Here is an 18,456-nt window from a genome sequence, read left to right as displayed (position 1 = left end):
TGAATGTGTGTTAAAAAAAACACTGTCACAGTAGGAAAGGTTTCTAACAACAACAAAAAAAGAGAGGGGAACACAACAGCAAAAAAAGACAGGAAAACTGTAGACCTGCTTTTTGCAGGGGCAGATTGTGCAAAATAATGATTAAAAAGTAATATGGTTTGGTTTTTTTTTCTGGAACTCAAGCACTGAGAAATTTATACATGGTCACTTGAGCACTGTGGGATTTTCCTCCTCAGTCTATAGGTCTGATCATCATTTGAACTGCTTTCAAGGAGTAGGAGCCTCCTCGGTACTCAGCCCAAAATATTCCATCCTGATACTTGCTCCTGTAGTGGCCTCCTCTGTACCACACCCCGTTAAGGTTGGAGTGGGCACACGCGTTGTACCACCAGCCGCCTTTGTGAAAATGAGCACAGTTTCCTGTGGGACAGAAAGACATGGGTGAAATTCAACACTGAGGAGGAGAAATGGAGATTAGCGAGGACATTCCTATTCTGTCTTCGTTTTGGGGGGGACTTTGAAGTACTTCATAGCCTGTCCTGGTCCTATCAATTGCTGCTGCTACCTAGATGATAAATTCTGTTGTAACAGCAACCGTTACCTGAAGGGGGGATGATTAACACAATATTTAATGTGACAGCTGAAAAGTGAGATCAACTCTTCTCAGACTACCAACAGTGCTCGGCCATGACCTAATGTTCAAGGAACTCAGGTTATGTAGTGTTTAGGAATACTTTGGTGGAAGCAGTGTGAGCGGACACAGTCCTCAGCAGCACACAGGGCCATAGTTCCACAAAGAGTTGCTTGTAACTCATGTGTTTACTGTTACAGGCTTGTTTGAGTTTGCAAGATTTGTCTAGCTTTACGATTATTGACAGCTGAGAAAAAGCAGTTAAGTACTACACTTCCCAGCCTTTCTTTTACTGCTGAGGCTTTAAGGGAAAGCTGGAGGGAGAGCATGGAAAAGAACAACAAAAAAGCGTCCTTTAAGGAGAGGGAAGCAGTGATCTGCCCGTTTCTCAAGGGCTGGTGCATAACTAAGCCTGTGCACAATTGCAGTTCCTTTCTTGCTGTTCAGAGGCTTTAGCTTGTGGTGAGTAATGTTATATGGCCACAACATTACTCTTGAGAGATCACCTGGTAAGGTTTCCTGACTGCAGAGAGTCACATGTGACTGATAAGGATGTCATTGAGCTAAGTATAAAGCTTGATCAATGAGGGTATTAGATTTGAATTTCTGAATGCTGCAGGGGGTAGCCCTGTTTAACATGATTTTTTTATCATTATTGGTTTGAAGCATCTTTCAATAGTTGTTTTATCAGAATGTACATACTTGCTGGTACTATATTCTGTTTTAAAGGTGGTATCACTAATGGAATCTCCTGTATTCGCTTTTCACATGCATGCTGGTTTCCTTACCTGAATACATATCCCTGTCTCTGTCCAGTGTGGTAAATTGCTTCCCGTTGTGCCATATCATGGAATCGCCTGCGTTTCCTTGGTAGGTTCCTAAGCGGAGCCGGTAGAATTCGCTTTCGGGCTCCAGGCGGAAGCTGCTGTATTCTGCATAGACTTTCTTATTGCTCCAGTCCTCCAGCTCAATCAATAGTCTGTAATTATCTTGATTGGTAAGCATGTAAATGTTCTCCAGTCCCAGCCAGTACTCCCCATCAATGTTTCCAAATCCTTTCTGTACAGAAGAGGATCAGAAGGTGATGTTAGCTCACTGCTGCTTGTTTGCAAAACTCAGGAATATTGTAAACCAGCGGGACTTGGGTGCGGAAGGGCTTTGAGCTTCTCAATGACTGCTCAACCCATGCATTTAAATGCTTGTTTTCCTGGCCATTTGCTCAGTTGGACTGCTAGCCCCACGAGGTAACACCAGAATCAGTAAAGGTGGTAAAACTACCCATATTCTGTGATGTGCTGTTCTTTTTAAGTTAAAAGGAGAGAGAATATGGAAGCTGAAGCAGTACGTTTCTTGACAAAGGGAAGGGGATCTGTAAGAATGTATAAAGAATAGAACTTAAGAGGCTGTATTTCCAGGTTGGAAAAGGTATTTATGGATCAATAGTCTCAGTGTTGAAGGTAAATGACTTTGTTACCTTTTTAACACAACTACTCTTACTGGACATTTAATCACGTAATTCATCTGTACTCTTTACTAGATTTATTAGAAATGAAATACAAAGACATCTTTCCTTTCAAAGAACAGCTACCAACATGGTAGCTGTGAAGTGATATTTCATGTCTGGTGTCTCCTGTTTCTGAGTGCACCAGTGTTGGTAGTCTCTGGTCTTGCAGCTAAGGTAGGTACATTGCCCACCGTAGCTATCCTTTACACTTCCTAGTTCCTGAGGTTTTCCTGTCCTCCTCAGGCCCTTGATTATGTAGGACCTGCAGTCGATTTCCTGCTTCAGATCACTTCCTGGAGAAGTCTTTCTCCAGTAGATAAGCACTCTAGACTCCTGGCTCAAGCTGTGGTTTCACAGGTGACTGAAGTTGATCTAGCGTCGTGCTGCTGCCAAAAACGGTAGCAGTGCTTTTCTCCTGGCTCGTGGCCACATCTGCAATACGTAGTTGCACGGTAGCTGTGCAGCCACGCAGAGGTAGGGCAAGTAGCAATGTGGGTATGAGAGACAGCTCTGTTAGCGATGCAGCCTGCAGTTTAAAGGCAGTCGCAGAGGTGCACCTTCAAGTACTTTAAGGTGGGTTTCAAGAATAACATCTTCAGCTGCTGCAATTCAGTGAGAAATCTCTTGGAGGCAAAGTCTTGTCCAAGATTGAGGCATTATTAAACACCATTTATACACTTCTGTATTTTCTTTGCATTGTGTTTCAAATGTTTATGGTTACTATAGAAAATACTCTACCTACCTTACAACATATTGAAAAAAATAACATTTTAAAACCCTAAAAAAACCCAAAAAACCCAACAAACAAACAAAAAAACCCCAAAACAACAAAACCCCACAACCTAGAAAACCAGCACCTGATTTTCTGGGAAATAAATACTTTGAATAATAGTTACTAAGGGATGATTAACATTTGAATTATTAAATTCCCAGGATGCAAAAAATGCCACTCCTCATGGTAATATTTTGTCTTTTCCTTTGGATGTATGGTACTATTTTTTAGATTACTAATTGAGTTGTGTTACTCAGTTATCTCTTCAGATACAATGCAAATGCAATTGCAGATCCATTTAAAGTGAAGACAGCATCATAAGGAAAAAGTGTCCTGTACATACGAAGTCAGCACATGACTGTTATTTTAAAAACCCAACAAAATGGATATTCAGATTCCTTGTCTGTCGTGTATTTATACCAAAGCAGCACGTGTCTGTCGTCCTGCATGTTATGTCTGCTCATCCATAATATCACAGTAACACACAGGAACATGTTTCCCTTCACCAGCCCTACAGCTTCAGACTTCTAACCTAATCTTAAAGGTAGAAATTATTTCCTTTAATTCGTTATTGGAATATTTTAAAGTTGAGGCCTTAATCCTGAAAATCTATTAACGTGCTTCAATGAATAATTCCACTGGCTAAGATTGCTTTATTCATAAGGGAGACAATTAAGCTTTTCAAGTACTTACTGTAGTTCTCAGTGTGTTAATAGAAATCATGTGCTTAGGTCTTTGTAATGAATGACTTCCCAGTCACTGTCTAGCATAACATGTGTCTCCTCAGTCACTGTGCTGTGCGTTACAAATGCAGGGTGTTTCAGACAGTCGGGTAGTTCATGCTAAGTTAAGTAATGCCTTGAGTGAATCAGGACATTCCTACTAAATACGTTTGCCCCTGAGGGATGACCACTTTCTTCAGTTATCTCTGTAAAATTAATTCCACTATCTATTTCCAGCTCCTCAGTGTTTATCATTCTGTACAAATGCTCACAGTGAAGAAGTGCACTGGAAATGCTCGCACAGTCTCGGTTGTGATAGATAATGTCACTGCTGCACTGAAGTGAACCAGCTGATTTTTCTGCATTCCAGAATTTACCTTGTAACTGTCCCAGTTCCTGAAAAAGTTGACAGATCCATCTGTCCTCTTCTGAATAACTGCCCATCCTCCAGGGTCCAGGCTGTTCTCACACCATAGTTGCATCGGCTCGTTGCTATTTTCAGGTTTGATCATATAAATCCCGCTGTTGGAATGCCCAGCGTCCTTGGCTTGTTGGCAGTCTTTGAACGGACCTTTTTCAAAAGAAATTCAAGCATTCAGACTTGGCTCTGCAGCACTCGTTGTTCGAGAATATTTTGTAATGGTAATGGAAAGTCAGCAATTCAATTAAGGTAAAACTACCGTGGAAAACAGTAACAAGTCACTGTCTTAGATTAATTGTATCTATAAAGAAATAAACATGTTAATAGCTTATGTATATTTTTTTAAAGAAAAGCATAATTTTTGCTGAACAGATAATAGACTTTATAGTAACAGACACCCAATCTTTTTAACTTTGTCTACTGTGTCAAAGATTTATTCTCTGACTCTTGATGTTCAAGAATTGCATTATGGTTTTCATTAAGTCTTTTTTTTCCTGTACCCCTTTTACAAAAGGTCAACCTGAATGTGCTTCATTGCCCTCGTGCAAGTTCAAAACAAAACAGACACCCAAGGCGGCCCCCTTTCCCCACCTGAATGCATAAATAGTTTGAGAGCTGCTGTCACAAGTATTTATTGCCAAAGAGTGCAGACATGACATTTAGTGAGAGTATTCTTATACTCCATAACTTTATTTTGCCTTGATATACCTACCCAGTTCCAGTGTGGATAGGAATCTTCTTAAGTTCTGCGTGTCATCCTGATGAAGAAAGTACGCAGGCAGCGGAGAACTGTTGAGCAGCTACAAGTGCTCCCGTATTTGTTTTCAGAACTGTGATTCTACAAAAATGCTGTTTCTGCTGACAGTGCTGCTTTCAATTTTTGGTAATTATTTTCTACTTTTTAGAGAAGGATTTATGTTCATGTATCACTACTTCAGTTGGTTTTAAAGAGAGACCGGTTATTTGCTAATGAAAAGCAGGATATGTTCTGATGGCTAGTTCATGATGGATGCCCTAAATATATTGGAAAACTCATACTCAGTAAGTCTGAAAATAAATGACCTACAGCTTTCCTCTCATTTTTAGAAGGCTCATTTTCTCACATATACTTGGAAGTTCAGAGAAGACTCATCAGTCACAGGAGGAGCTAATGGACAAAGAAGCATAGGAGAGAGTTGTTGAGGTTATTCTTTAATCAAAAGTAGAGGTTGAGAGAAAGCGACCTTCATTGCAGATGAAGGTTGTGTGACAAAAACAAGTTATAAGTTGCTCTTTTTTTATTTTTAAGAATTTAAAGTAGTAGTTGCTGGTTGCATAATTAGCTAGAAATCCATAAAGAGTTTCATATTAATTAAATTGCAAAAAGCTTGTGTATCTAATGAAGATGACTGCAGGGAACTCCTGGCTGTGCCAGTGCTACCGAGGATGCTGCAGACGCTGAGCCATGGCTGTAGGTGCAGCAGCACTGAGTGTGTGTACTCAGTGCTCAAGGGTGCTTTGCTCGTTCTTGCCATGCATACAGTCGTAGCTTGGGACAGAAATACTGGAGCTCTGGTATAGAAGTGCATTTTATGTTGTTCACAATTAAAATTTTCACATAGATTGCGCATGTTGCCAAGTTTGTCTAGGGGTTAGATATTTTCCTGGGCTAAGCTGGGTCTCTTTATGAGAGTCTCCCCTCTTTATGAATGAGGGGAGACCTCATTCATGGTTATAAATATTTAAAGGGTGAGTGTCACGAGGATGGAGCCAGGCTCTTCTCGGTGACAAACAATGATAGGACAAGGGGTAACGGACACAAACTGGAACACAGGAGGTTCCACTGAAATTGGAGAAGAAACTTCTTCTCAGTGAGGGTGACAGAGCCCTGGCCCAGGCTGCCCAGAGAGGTTGTGGAGTCTCCTTCTCTGCAGACATTCAAACCCCGCCTGGACGCCTTCCTGTGTAACCTCATCTGGGTGTTCCTGCTCCGGCAGGGGGATTGGACTGGATGAGCTTTTGAGGTCCCTTCCAATCCCTAACGTTCTGTGATTCTGTGATTCTGTGATTCCCTTTCCGTGAGCTGTCTGAAGTAGGTTTGGGCACTGTGTAACTGAGCAGGGAGATTGTTCCAGAGCTGGTATGGTCTGCTGTGTGTGACTATTACTGGAGGACGAACTGAGGACTCATTTTTTCCATCAGAGACCCAAGCTGATGTTTGGAGGGATTTTAAGTAGCTTTTAAGGCTGACAGAATTGTGCTAGTCTGTTTACATAATAGACTTCAACTTCTGAAATTCAGCTGGTATTAAGGGCACAAGATGCAGCTTCTCTGCTCTTTGATGCTCAGCTTTGTCTATGTGCTTATCATAAGTTTGCTGTAAAAGCAAGAGACTTCAGCTCTTATAGTAAGGAAATCCATCGAATCCCACAAGTTTTGCTGTATAGCCTTGAATCGTTTTTGAGAAGTAAATTCTTTGCTATATGTAGTTATTTTAAATTCGCCCATAGGAACTGACCCATTTCTTGTTCAGTGGAAATGCTGAGGTTTGTGAAACAGTGCTGGACTCTCCACAGTGCTGGTGTGATTGGAGGCTCTCTGGTTAATGAGAGAAACCCAACATACTCTGTTTGAAATTTTGCTATATGTTTAAAGAATAAGTATGTACTGCATATCTGGTCTTTTGTAGCAGTCTGTGTACGCTGTCGCTGAGCTTATTTATAAGCGAGAAATACTCTGAGAAGATGATCTGTTAAATATTTCACTTCTAAAACTGTGCTTTGGGTGGGTAATTTAGTACAGATCATGTTACCTTGTAGATTAGACGGAGCAGAGAACTAAAGTGATGAAATACTTTAAGTTGGAAGCTTAACAAAATGATGGCTGAATCCTGTTTTAAGATGCCAAATGTTACCTTGTGCAGGTAATACAGAAGCTGTGCTTGTGTGAGCTTCATGTAGAGGATTTATGTCAGTTTGCCCAATAATTTTGGGGGCAATACTGGAGGAAAATTCCCAAATAAAATTGGACATGCATTAAAAAAAACCAACAGCTTTGCACTGTTAACTGAGAGGTGTGAGTAGCAGAGTGAGCTGTGTGTGTCTACTTGAAGCTATGCTTTGCACCATAGTGACAGTAAAATTGGGGAGCAATAGTTATTATTCCAAGGATTAAGAGAATTATTAAAAATACAATTCACATGAACAGTAATCTTCAATTTTTAGAGCTAATTTTATGCAGAGTCACCAAAATACTCTTTAGGGAATACGATCTCATCCTTCTGTTCTCCGTATATTTTGAATTTTCCTCTCCACCCCCAATATTTAGATGCACATTGATCCTTCTGTAAACATCTGCTGTGTGCAAGTTTAAGTACGGCTTCTTCAAGTGCAGCAGGAGAAAGCTCCTACTTGTTTGTCCAGGTTATTCTGTCGTAACCAAGTCTGTCAGGCCTGTTTCTCAATGGGGCTGTTTAGTTTTCATTGGTCTCTTTTGACATCTTTGTACATCATAGTCATCCTTTAACTGGAAAGTTCATTTTTCCGGAACATAGACAGTTTTGGTTCTGTGCAGCATTAAATATGCTTACTTTAATTTAAAAAAAAATCAGAGATAATAACTGGGCATTGTGCTGCAGCTTAGAAGTCTTGGTTTTGATGATTGATGCTCTACCAATTGTAGCAGCTCTCAACCCTCATTGTCCCAAGGGACTGCAAGAAACACTTAAACTTCAAACTCAAGAATCTGGTACTAAATAAAGGAAGTTGAATGATGTTAAAATACATTTCCTAGAACTTCTTTGTGTTCCCTTGCAAAAATGGATTCAAACTCAGAACTTGTAATGGTGAAGGCCTTACTGAAAAACACAGTAGATAGTTTAAAGAGCAATCTTCTGTGCTATTTCTTCATTTTGTATGTGCAGCAGGCAGACATTGAGAGAAAAAAATACACATTTATATCAGAACCGTGACTTGCGGGTTTTCTTGGAAACAGGAAGCTGCCATTTTTTAGAATTATACTTTCCTGTCTGACCAGACATCAGTGTAATGCTTTTATATTAGCTGTTTTCTTGGTGTCATGGTGTGCGATTTCAGTTCTCATGACATTGGGCGTTTTAGTTGGGCTGATTAGTTTGGCACAGCCTGAATTTTCTGTGGATCTTGAATAACAGTAGTTGTTCTTTACACCAGCAGCTGGTTGTTTCTAGTGCTGTGGAACGGTCACAAATAGATGTTTGTCTTCACCTAAGGAACCAAGTTGAACTTCCAGCTGTGACTGAAGGCAATTTGAAAGCAAAAAAAAATCAAACCAAACCAAGCGTTTTTCCTGTGCAAGCTGACAGAAGCCAAGAGCAAGCACTTGAGTAGATATCTGAAGAAAACCTTTTTTTGAAATGTTAATTATTATTTTTTATCACAACTCTGTCAAAAAAGTGGGAATCATGGTAGCATTCAGGACAGCTCAGAGGTAGTTAATTTTCTTGTTATCAGTGTGTTTCTAGGGATAAATGAGTTTATCCAATGACCTGAAGAATGCAACACATGAAGATGTTATACAGTCTCCTGAATGTATTTTTGTAATGTTTATGGTATTAATTTAATTTGCCATCTCCTACTGATATCAAATTACTGGGAGTGTAGTTACTCATTTTAAATTTTCAAAGCTGAGTGCATTTAATTGGATCCAGCTTTGATTCAATTATCCCTTCAAACTTATCTTGCTCTCCTGAATATTTCAACCAGACACTTAGAGACTTATTGCACCACTGCGTTGGTGGATTTAGATGTTCATTTTAAAGCAGCTCAGAACAGGAGGAGTAAAATTCTTCTAGCAGGATTAACTTCTGGCAAATGTATATGTGTAAGCATAAAGAACAACTACTTAAAATTACTTCATCTATTTAAGATTAATTAGCTTCTCTTATTCACCATTGCCAGCTACTGTAACGTGTAGCTAGTAGGCATCTTTAAAGAAAGAGGGCTAAGTACTAGAAAGTATATGCTAATACTGAATTTCCATTCCCAGAACTCAAACCCAGCTGGAGACAGAAACCCCAATACTTTGTGACTCAGAGGCGTATGTTCTTCAGATTGAATTTCTGAGTATCAGCTGCTTCAACAAATTCATTTTATACAGCCATAGCTTAAGAATCAGGCTGCTTGGGAAACTAAAGCTTTCCTTGGGGGGGAAGAAAATCAGAACCAGGAGACAGGGGTGGCTGTACCAGATACTTTAAATTCTTCGTCCTGTTTCTGTAGCCAGGACAGTTCCCCTCTGAAACAGAAATCTCAGGTTAGGTAAATAGTGATAGGCAACTCACCCTCATTAATTAAAGCCAGTGGTGGTACTCTGAAAGGACTCTTTGTAGGAGAAGTAGCCGGATCGGGTGGTGGCCTTACATCTCTGTCTCGAGGGTAACCTGGGTCTCGCTGTATCTCGTTACCTCCCAGAAGAACGGGGGTGTATGCCTGGCTGTTAGGAATGTGCTGTGGCACTACTTGAACGAGAGGTGGAGACCCATGGGTGTCCTGCCGCGAGAAGATTCTCAGGCACTGCTCTTCCAGCAGCGAGATAGTCACAGACTGATTGTTCACAAGATCGGTTAGTGCTGCGTATTTTACTTCAAGCTCTTTGTATTTTGTTGCCATCTTCAGCATTTCTGTTGTAACATTAAGGACTTTGTTTTCCAGTTGGGAAAGCTCGAGTGAGTTATCGCGCTTTCGAATTATCTCGTGCAAGAGTTGCATGTAGAGCTGGGTGACCCGAGAGTTCATGTTACGACTTTCTTTCCTCAGTAATTTTACTTCGTTCACAATGTTTCCATCCACATCCACTACCAATTGCAAAATGTCAATCTCCCGCTTTTGCTTGGACAGCACATCCTTCAGGTTCTCGATGTCCATTCTTGTGACTTCGTCTTTTCTGTGACCGGTACCTGGTCCGTTAGTGTTGACACAGATTGGCCCGGTGATTTTCTGTTCTGGGACCAAGAACGTGTAACCACATTTCTTTCCTTCCTCTCCGGCGTCTGCTGAACGAGGGTGTCTCCGTTGGGACGTTTTATTAGGTGTCGATTGCTCTGTGCAGCGCCCAATAGACAACAGCAGGAACAATAGTACCCCCAGAGTCCATTTAAATATCTTCATCTTGAGGCAAGTGTGATGTCTGTCAGAAGAGACTGTTGAACAGATAAAAGATAAAACAGTTCAATTAGGGCCAGAACTAAGGCTCCCGTACTGCTTAAACTGCCTGAACGGATGGGTTTGCCCTTCTTACGTGTATGTGGGCAGGTCGTTGGAATATGTTACTTGAAATTAGTTTCCATAAGATTATCTTCAAAGAATAGCTTTCTATTTTGAGCAACAAACCCTAAAATTTAGATATTGGATTTAGTAGCGAAGTTGTTGCAATGGACAAACTTTCAGAAACAACGTTCAGCTTAGCTTAGGTGTTACACTTTCATTGTAGACTTGACTGCTTAGATCCATACCCGGTGCAGTGAAATGCTCGACGTTATTGAACACACAATTGGAAGGGAAGTAGGGAGACATAGTGATTTTCAATAATATTTATATAAATTCTTAAATTTGTATTATATAAGCCTTTCGGGTCCTCTTTCAGCTTTTTATATCTATAGATGTATGATTTTTTAATATGCTATATACATACCTATTCATAAACACACTTTTCAAATTTATATGTACACAGACATGTAGTAGATTTGAAAAAGACAGACACATTGAACACCATTTTGGATGCTGGTTACCTTAAGCATTGAAAATTACATATTAATTACATGTTAATTTGTGAGGAAAGCCGATAGTGCTGTTTGCTCTGCATTTGTGTCCCTGCTTAGTTGCCTTTTGAGATTAACGTGTAAAGTTATTGGAACAGACACAAAAATACTGTTTTTATCCAAGTGACACTGAAGGTGTTACCAATATAAATACAACACTGAAGTGCTTCATTCACCTTTTAAAGAAAATAATCTATTTTGTTAACTTGGTGTAAAGAGCTAAAATGCAGTGATAGAGATCCAAGGGTATTTTAATAGTTTAGAATGTTTTTGAGACCCATTTTTTTTAACTTTCTTTTTTAAAAATTTGAGATCACAAAGCACTTAAATCAGGGAAAAACCCCACGTTTTTAATGTTTTCTTTGCCTTGTCAGGCACTCTTCTTATCTCAGCTGTTGATCTGGCTTTTCTTTCCAGACTGCTCTTAGTGGTTGTACAAGGCCTTGTACAGTGGCCTTTGTGTAGCTATGAAGAGACATAAAGTAAAACCGGAGAAAGCTGTTCACTTTCATGCTGCTCCTGCCAAGTTCAAGTTTAAGTGCGTTTGGCAATCCTGAAACAGCCGCCCTGAAGGAGAAGCAGAACAGTGCTGCTTCCGTTACGTTCACCTTTACAAGTGATAAGGTGACTTTTGTGTCAGGTCACCTCTCCCACTTCTGTCACTGGCTTTAAAAATCGCTGTTGCAAAATGATGTCTGCTCAATCTCAGAGTAAATGTATCCAGTTGTTATTTTTTTGGCTTCGGTAAAAGTAGTGGTTACAAAGTCTAAAGCGTGCTGTACAAGCAGTCAGGAACTGTACCGAGGAATCTTGATCGAGTGTTCCCCTACTGCCTGAAAACTCACTTGTTTGGCTGGCAGTTGTATGGCCAGCTCTGCTTCTGGGAGGGGAATGAAACCCTTGCTTTTTAACACTGCAAATCATCTCTTACCCCTATGTAAATGGCAGGAATACATACAACATGTGAGAATGTTTCTATTTAAAAACTTATTTTTGTGTGTTTCACTGTTGGTAGGTAGTCATGTGTGTTTTGGTGTCTGCTGGTATTTATTTTGTCAGAAACAGAACTTGATTAAATGTAATATTTCTCTGCTGGAGGTGTAACTTCTGTTTAAGAAAAAAAAAAGGTAGGAAAAAGTATCACTTTTCTCAGAGCTCTCCGTGTATTTTTCTTTGGTAATTTCATACATTTAAAATATTAATCACTTGAACAGTGCAGTTGGAAGTTCATTCGGTTAAATTTTCACATGAATCACGGTAAACACATGGGAAACAGGTCTGTGGGTGGTTTCTGACTTGGCAAGGAGCTGAACTGATTGTCTGAAGCTTGAAACCTCTTCACATCTCCCGAATTATTTTTCAATACTTCCTATTCAGTGTTTGCAGATGCATGGAAAGCGACTTCATGGCATGGATGAAGCCATAGTACAAGTCCAGTATTTTACTGTTTTCACAGTATATAATAGCTACTTCATAGACCAAAAAAGGTGAATAACACTTTAGTTCTTGGTAGTTTTTAAAGACCCTGTGCAGTTACTGAAGTCATGAACGGCTGGGGGTTCTTCCCACAGCAGCACATTTTTCCCCTGAAATACTTTAAATCTGAAACGAATGCTTCAAAACCAAACATTTTGCGATGCAGCCCAGTTTCTGACCATGTATTCTGCTGCAGTCTGCCTTCTGCATTTCTTTTAATACTGTGTTCATTTTGAACATTTATGCTTTGGTGTCAAAGTTAAAAATTCTCTGTCTGTATATGTGCTGTCAGACCATAAAATGAATTAAACGGTCTAAGATGGCATAACCAAATGCAACAGCTGCATAAGACTGTGCCCTGGAACTCTGAAATAGTTCAAATGTCATGTATTAAACTGAGGCATTCAGATAGGCATGGATCTGTTCCTTCTAGGAATCTGCCTGGTGGAGGGAGCGACATGTATGGTTCATGGAAATTCTGATGTGGAAAAAATGAAACGTCCTACGGTGTTGACTGGCATGTTCGAGCAGCTGAACGCCTAACTTGGTATACAAGAATAGGTTCCGAGCAGGGTATTTACCTGGAGTTTTTAATCAGCTTAAGGAAATGAAAATACCGTTTCAGAAACTTCCTGAGCGAGCAGCTTAAAAAAAAAAAGTAGAAACTGTTTATCCAAAATATCACAGAATGATAGCCTAATATGTAAGACCTAAAAATGACAAGTATTAGAGTTGAGATGTAGTTTGAGAGTGTTTTAAACAGACACATCATGTCACAGGTACCCAGTTTAGATCTTCAGGCAGCGCCACAAGCGCTGTGAGATAAAGCGGTCGAGGCTCAGGAAGCTGCAGAGCCAGAACCAGTCTCAAACCCTTCCTGCACATCTGGAGTTGCCTGCAGTGAGTGGGACTACTGAAATACCTGAATGCAGCCCTTGGAAAATTAGCAAGGGAGATGATGATTGCAGATACTATTGCTTCAAAAGACATTGTTTAAGTCCTTGTGAACTGTTGTGTTTAAATGAAATGGACTGTCACTTCTCTTGATTCTGCCGTGTTTCTGTGTCACCCAGTTTGGGGTCTCAGGTTTCCGTGGCAGTGGCATTACGTATGTTCTGGCGTGCTGATGTTTTATTGCTTCTGCAGGAGCAAATGTGCAGCTATTCATAGCAACACAAACCTCATCATCATCTTGTCAGAAATACTCGGAGCTGTGGATAGGGCTTCAGTAACATTTTACATCTAATGCCATGCCTGTTCTTCTGGTTTCTTTCATTTTCCAGACTGATCCCGATTTTTAAAAAAAAGCAAAAAACTTGTTTCCAGAATTAGTCCTCATTTTTATTGCTTTTAAAGGGACAAAGTTCCAATTTAAAAAAAAAAAAGCTAAAGAAACCAATAACTAGGATTTCTAACTTTCACTGAGAAACTGCTGTTTCTCACATGGGCTGTGTTACCCCAAAAATATTGTATCACTTCCAAAGATTAGAGTTGCAGGGATGAGGAAGTGTGGAAGCTCGTATATATCTGGCACTTCTTAACTTCCTACACAGCAAACTGCTTGTTCTTTGTTGTGCTGCTGTGATGCTCACGTTCAGCAGATGGAGAATTTGGAGACCCCCAACACAAACTGGAATCTGTTCTTTCAGAGCTGACGAAAACTGCTTCTCCCAGGGCACCATAGGTGGTTACGACTGAACGTAAGGGAAGTGTTGCAGGTAAATGTGGACATAGGATTCCCTTTGTATGGAAAGCGCAGTATCAGTACATGTCTTTGTTCAGAATATTTATTAAAAGAATATGGTCAAATGATAAATACTAATGATGCCCTCTCTTAGAAACTTCCATTTATACACGTGTTAAACAGGGAGAGAAACAGATAGGGTTTTTTTGAGAAAGTAAAGGATAATACTGAGAATAAAGATCTTCTGAACATGATACCAGTTAATCTGGAAGCTCTTGTTATTGATGCTATGCATACTTCATTTTCTGTAAAGCCTTATCTATGCAGCTAAAATCAATAGAACCATCTATATTCTCTTGTCTAAGAATAAAGGGAGACTTTTCTGGGTTTGTTTTTAGTTTAAAATGGGGTCCATAACATTAGAAGTTATACTGCTGTTAGGAAAGTACTCTTATTACAGGAGAAATGTTCACATGGATTTTTGATGTATCTGTGTACTTCTTTAAGTTACTTTCCCTTGTCTAAACAAGTGCTTTTCCGGTAAGTCACTCTGCCTTTGCTGAAATAACAGGATTGCTTTCCATTGTATTGACTGGCATCCAGGAATAATAGGTTCTTGGTTTTTGATAGTCAGAAACATGGTGTATGGAGTCACAGAATTCTGCTTCTCTGAGATTAACAGCACCATGGTTCCTTTTAGAAAAGGCAATCTGAAAACTGCAGGGGTTTTTCAAGGAGTCATTGAAAATGTGTCACTCCTACAAATGATAAATTCTTAGAAATTCTCTGCAGAAGAGGTTTGTAAATCCTGTCATGCCAGATATTCTGAGAACACAGCAAAGTATGGTAACACTTCCAGGGGTTTTTTGGTGAAGTTTTTTTTGGGAGGATTCCTTTACATTTGTTTGCAGCCACTGTGTGTGTTTGCAGCATCTTAACAGGCAGGTACAATGGAGCAGGGCATTTTGCCTTTGGAAATGTCTTGTTTAGGGGCTCCAGAAGTCTCTGAGAAACAGATACTGAGGACATGAAGCATCTGGGAATGTTTGCTATAGGACGTTTGATTTTATTCATTGGTGTATAAATTTTAAGGACCAGACTAACAGGACATGTTACAAACAACAAACTGAGCCCAGTAAAGCAATAATGAGAACCTGAGAAAGCTCGGTCTGTGCTGGCAGAAGTTTGAAGATTCAGAATTTCCGCTCTTTGAGGTGAACTCCTGTAAAATTTTAAGTACCATACTTCTTGTCATACATCAGATCGTTGTTGTGGCATCAGTATAATAACATCAGTCCATTATTTTTTTTTACAATAAATATTTCAAAATTTGAACTCCAAAGTTTGACTGCAACAAAGAAGAGAGTTAAGACCTTGCAATGGCCAGTTTATTGCTTTAAAATTATTGACCCAGCTATTTCCATTTATGAAAGATTGAGGAGTTTTTCTAAGCAGTGTAAATCAAAACCTTGGCTAATCGTGAATGAACGGAAACTGGTGTCCAAAGCACACAATGTAGGCTCCAAATGGGAGATTTTGTTGTTGTTGTTTAGTTTGTTCTCTTTAATATGTAAAGAGACACAAAAGCGTAGTGAGAGAAAGGGCTCAAGAACTTGGAAAGGATCCATCTTTTTTGTCAAGACCGCTTCAGACTTTTTTCCTTCCCATATCTACTAAACCCTAATTAAGTTTCCTTGCTGTAACACTTTCTCTTCTTTTAGCATCACCCCCTTCCTTCTCTCTTAATGTGTCAGACATTTCTGAGAGCCTGCTCACACAAATACGTAACTGAAGCTATTTTCCATTGTTCTGGATTGTTTACTGTGTTTTCATTTCCAAGTCAGCATGCAGAAAGGCAAACAGTAGAAAATTATGTATTAGCAATTCTGTTTGGGTTTTTGTCCGTACTTTTGTCTTCTGTTTGTAAAGAGCTTTGTTGCTTTAATCCTTGACTTGCAACTGCATCCTTCCCCCTCCCTCTCCCCAAAGAAGAACTGGAACAAAACCCTCTATTTTCCACTTAACAGAGTGTTGCCTTGTGTGCTGCGTTTCATGTTTGGGAAATGAATCTTTATTTAGAAATGAACTGCTGCTCAGTTGAGGTACACTTAAGTTCCCCATCTTTCTGCCAGTTGTTAAAGGAATGGGTTCGTGCCTGTTGCAGCAGCGTCTTTGGATTTTCAGCTGCACAATTGTTTGTGCTACAAACGTGGTTATATTCTGAATCAATGTCTGACTTGGGTTTCTTGGTGCGTTGTACTACTTCTGCTGCTTAGGAGTACCTTAAATAAAAGTTTAGTTGAAACAATATACAATGATTGCTACTTACAGATGTGCATTGATTTACTTGGGAGTTTTTACAGTGGTTTTATTGAGGTATCCATTTTCTAGTTCTAGTAATGCTAGGTCTATGCTCTGGTGTTGGATGAAATCCAGTTTCCCTGAAGTCGATAGGATTTTTGGCTTTTGCTTTCTGGTAAGATCAGAATTTCACATGAACGTGCTCACAATACCCAAATTACATGCTTGGCAAATAATCTGGTAGTGTTAATTGTCTGTAACTGTGGATAACAAAACCTACGGAAGATTTACAGCTAAACAACTGAAACTCGTTCATCCTTGCAACTGGAACGAGTTAGTCTCTGCTCTGCTCTTATGCAGAGTCCTCTTTAATTCTTTCCAAGTTTCCAAAGTCTACTAAATGCCACAAAAGGGAGGTTTATATTTTAGTTGTCAAACTTTTCTCAGACTGAGAGAGACTTCTTTCTTCACAATTGTGTGTTGATTGAGGTGTCTGCAGAGTTCACAAAGAGCTCAAAATTAAACTTTTGCAAGAAAGAATAACTTTAAGACTTACCAAGGAAAAAAATCTTCCAGCTGTTTTGCTTCTGTGGTAGACGGAAAATCCAGAGGCCAAGTTGCTTTTTCTTCCTATATTACCCGGTGCTGTGGATTGTTAATCTGCAGTTGGAGCTGAAAACTGCTTTTGTCTTTCTCTGTTAGATCCAAGCTGGACTGAGGATTTGGGTTGCTCCATACGGTAACCAAGCTAACTATTAATTAAAAAAAAAAAAGAAAAAGTAATGTTCCAGTATGTTTTATTCCAGAAGAGAGAAAGAAATGCTTTTTGAAACTGCAGTGTTGTACTCTCGCATGCAGAAGTGCACTAACCAGCTACAGCTGACCCAGATTCCATATACATCACTTTTGGACAGTTTTTTTTAAACAAACACACACTCAACTTAGCCGTTCAGCCCACCTATGATGTCACCACCAACACACTGAGAGCAGCACAAACTCCTCCTTCGGATTTCCTATCCATACCCTCCAGAAAAGGAGGGGGTAGGAGGCTGAGAAGTTAGGAACAAGGAAAGATTGTTTGCCAGCAGAAGGGAGGGTACCATATGGCAACAGACTGTGCAAGAGTTCAGCAGGCAATTACAAATCAAACATTTTTACTACGCTGCCTAAAGATGCCTTTCAAGTTATTACAGTACTGGGCTTCATTTAGAAGAAAGATTCTTTCAGGCTGATAAAACTCGATTTGTGTTGCTGGGAATAAAAGGGGCAGCCTGGCTGGATACAACAGGAAAAATGAACCATTTATAGTCTAGAAGAATGTTGAACAGAATGTCGCATTCAATTCTTGACATTCACTTAATAGGAAACAGTTCTCATTGTTAAATGCATGAAGTCCCTGGAACATGTGGAAAATGTTAAAACTGTGTGTCTGATGGTTTTGGGTAGGTATCAGAACATTTGATAACATCTGAATGGTGTTAGAAGTAGCAAAAGTCACTGAGATTGTACTCTGAGAAATGCAGAATACTGGTTTTAGTTCTGTCAGTGGTCAGCCAGCACTTAAGTGCATTCAGTTTGCTTTCATTGATCTCTTTGGTTTCTCCACAAAGGATGTGCCAATTACATTGGAAAGAAAATTACCCTAGTATGCTTTCAGAATTATTGTAGACTTCAGGGAAGTGCATCCAATAAGTTTAGAGAACAGCTCTCTACAGAAGGGCTCTTGATTTAGCTAAAAGAAAAAGAAAATCAGTGCTTAATTGAGCAAGTCCTTCGGAAAGATAATACTACAAATACAGTGGTTCATAAAATCCTGCATGATATTGCAGGTGCCTGTTCATAATGAATTTCCTTAATTATAATTAGTAAGCATGGTTTACTTTCTGTGGAAGACTGAGCAGGTTTGGGATTTTTAGGACCTGTTTGGACATTGCTCAGCAAAGTCAGGTTCAGGACAGTCTAGATAGCAAAGCAGCTGACTGTGACTGCCTGACGTTGCTGATTATCCTGTCTGATTTGTAGCAAACTGAATCCAGCAGCATAGAAAACTGAGAGATTTAGTAGTGTATCAGGTCATGTGTAATACCTTCTTGTTCACTTTTTTATGTGTCACCTTTCAACCACAAGTATTTTAATTCGTTTCTGTGTGTGCACACGCGCGTGTACGTGT

General features: G+C 39.7%; 1 protein-coding gene across 1 annotated transcript; it reads right to left on the bottom strand.

Moving 5' to 3' along the window:
- Positions 1-17,185, bottom strand: ANGPTL1 (angiopoietin-like 1). Its single transcript, XM_010191315.1, has 5 exons — positions 16,843-17,185; positions 9,350-10,207; positions 4,007-4,200; positions 1,420-1,690; positions 1-420 (listed from the first exon to the last, which is right to left on the bottom strand). Exons 2-5 carry the CDS (start codon positions 10,173-10,175, stop codon positions 233-235), a joined length of 1,479 nt encoding a protein of 492 aa, XP_010189617.1. The 5' UTR covers positions 10,176-10,207; positions 16,843-17,185; the 3' UTR covers positions 1-232.
- Between the last annotated feature and the right edge of the window lie 1,271 nt (positions 17,186-18,456).

This window comes from Mesitornis unicolor, unplaced genomic scaffold (assembly GCF_000695765.1).
Source record: "Mesitornis unicolor isolate BGI_N332 unplaced genomic scaffold, ASM69576v1 scaffold8319, whole genome shotgun sequence".
NCBI classification, from domain to species: domain Eukaryota; kingdom Metazoa; phylum Chordata; class Aves; order Mesitornithiformes; family Mesitornithidae; genus Mesitornis; species Mesitornis unicolor.
Note: the sequence above shows the minus strand (reverse complement) of the source record. Positions and strands in the feature narration are given on the sequence as shown.

Coding starts and splice junctions, on each gene's coding strand:
- ANGPTL1 (XM_010191315.1), bottom strand. CDS start 10,175: ATGAAGATATTTAAATGGACTCTGGGGGTACTATTGTTCCTGCTGTTG. Junction 4,201..9,349: donor ACTGGCTTTAATTAATGAGG/GTGAGTTGCCTA, acceptor CTTTTGAAAAAG/GTCCGTTCAAAGACTGCCAA. Junction 421..1,419: donor AGACAGGGATATGTATTCAG/GTAAGGAAACCA, acceptor TCTGTCCCACAG/GAAACTGTGCTCATTTTCAC.